At 49.0% G+C, this 1,645-nt stretch overlaps 1 protein-coding gene across 1 annotated transcript; it reads left to right on the plus strand.

Moving 5' to 3' along the window:
• Positions 1-3: 3 nt before the first annotated feature.
• On the plus strand, positions 4-1,641 carry LOC108356468 (sphingosine kinase 1-like; the record flags this gene model as incomplete). Its single annotated transcript, XM_017607576.1, has 1 exon — positions 4-1,641. A coding segment is annotated over one exon (1,638 nt), but the record flags the coding sequence as incomplete, so codon positions are not given.
• Between the last annotated feature and the right edge of the window lie 4 nt (positions 1,642-1,645).

Consider the following 1,645-nt stretch of genomic DNA (forward strand, 5'->3'; position numbering starts at 1 on the left):
CGCGGCAGCTTGGTCTCTTGTCGGCGCATAGACGAAGATACGGAGGTGGAAAATGGAACGCGGAAGGATATTTGCGCCTATTTGCATATTTATGCTTACATCAAGAGCGAGACGAGCGATAAGAGTTCGGTGCGTCGCGAGCGCACAGTGCGTATTTTGCGCTTTCGCTCATTCGACACTTACGAGGAGAACTTGAAGGTAGCTGAACGTTGGCAACATGCCATACGCATCAATCAGTCAGCAGTCAAAAATCAGTTGGGTGAGAAACAACTGCTTATCTTTCTAAATCCCAAATCCGGGAAGGGTAAAGGACGCGAGATGTTCCACAAACAGGTGGCGCCTTTGCTCAAGGAGGCGGAAATGCCATATGAATTACATGTGACCGCACACATCAACTATGCACGCGAGTTCGTGCGCAAACACAACGATCTATTGCGCTGCTACAGTGGCATAGTGGTCGCTTCAGGCGATGGTCTATTCTTTGAAGTGCTCAATGGCATAATGGAGCGCGAGGATTGGCGTGCGATCACGCGTGGATTACCTATAGGTATCATACCCTGTGGCTCGGGTAATGGACTCGCGCGTAGCATTGCCTATCTCTATAAGGAACCATACGAACCAAAGCCGATACTATATGCGACGCTGACATGCGTTGCGGGTCAGCGTGCGCCGATGGATATTGTACGCATCGATTCGGGAAAAGAAGGTAAATCTAGTGAAATTTATTCGTTCCTCTCAGTCGGTTGGGGTCTTATTGCCGATATTGATATCGAGAGTGAGCGTTTGCGTTCCATTGGCGCCACGCGCTTCACCTTCTGGAGCATACGCCGGCTGATCGGTCTACGTACTTACACAGGGAAACTCTCCTATCTACGTTGTGAGCAGAAGAATGAGCGCAAAACTTATGGCAAGCTGGTTTCTTCCACATCAAATGAGGAACAACGTTTGCCACCAGAGGTGCAGGAATTTCATGACATACCAAACCCACCGAGAGACGAAAGGCCAGACAACTCTCCTCCACTTGCCGATGCTGAAGAGGATGATGAGTTTGCAGATGCCATTTCATTGGATGGTGCTAGCAACCAATCGTACGTTGATAGTTGGCATTCAGCTGTATCGAAACACACCGCCTACTTTTCTCTCGCCGCCCAAAGTTTGCGCTCGCGTCGCAGCGTATTAAGCCGCCTTGAAACGATCAATTTGGAATATGAAAATCGTCGGCCACCGTCTACACTGCCAACGCTCGATCAGCCAGTGCCTACAGATACATGGCATACCGAAGAGGGTGAATATGTAATGGTACATGCAGCCTACACTACACATCTATCCTCAGACTGTTTTTTCGCGCCCCAGTCACTTCTCAATGATGGCATCATCTACTTGGTTATAATACGTGCTGGCGTAAGTCGTTCACAACTGGCACAGTTTCTACTAGGTACCAGCTCAGGTACACACCTACCGAAGGAGCCAAATGAATATATTGAAGTGGTGCCGGTGCGTGCATTCCGCATTGAACCCTGCTCCAACAAAGAAGGTATTATAACAGTGGATGGCGAACGTGTGGACTATGGACCCATACAAGGTGAAGTACTGCGGGGTGTGATAAATGTCATGGTGCCGAGTCCAAATTGCACAAACTAGTTTG

Source organism: Rhagoletis zephyria, unplaced genomic scaffold, assembly GCF_001687245.7.
Source record: "Rhagoletis zephyria isolate East Lansing unplaced genomic scaffold, Rhagoletis_zephyria_1.1 Rzeph_scaffold_59609, whole genome shotgun sequence".
Taxonomy (NCBI): Eukaryota; Metazoa; Arthropoda; class Insecta; order Diptera; family Tephritidae; genus Rhagoletis; species Rhagoletis zephyria.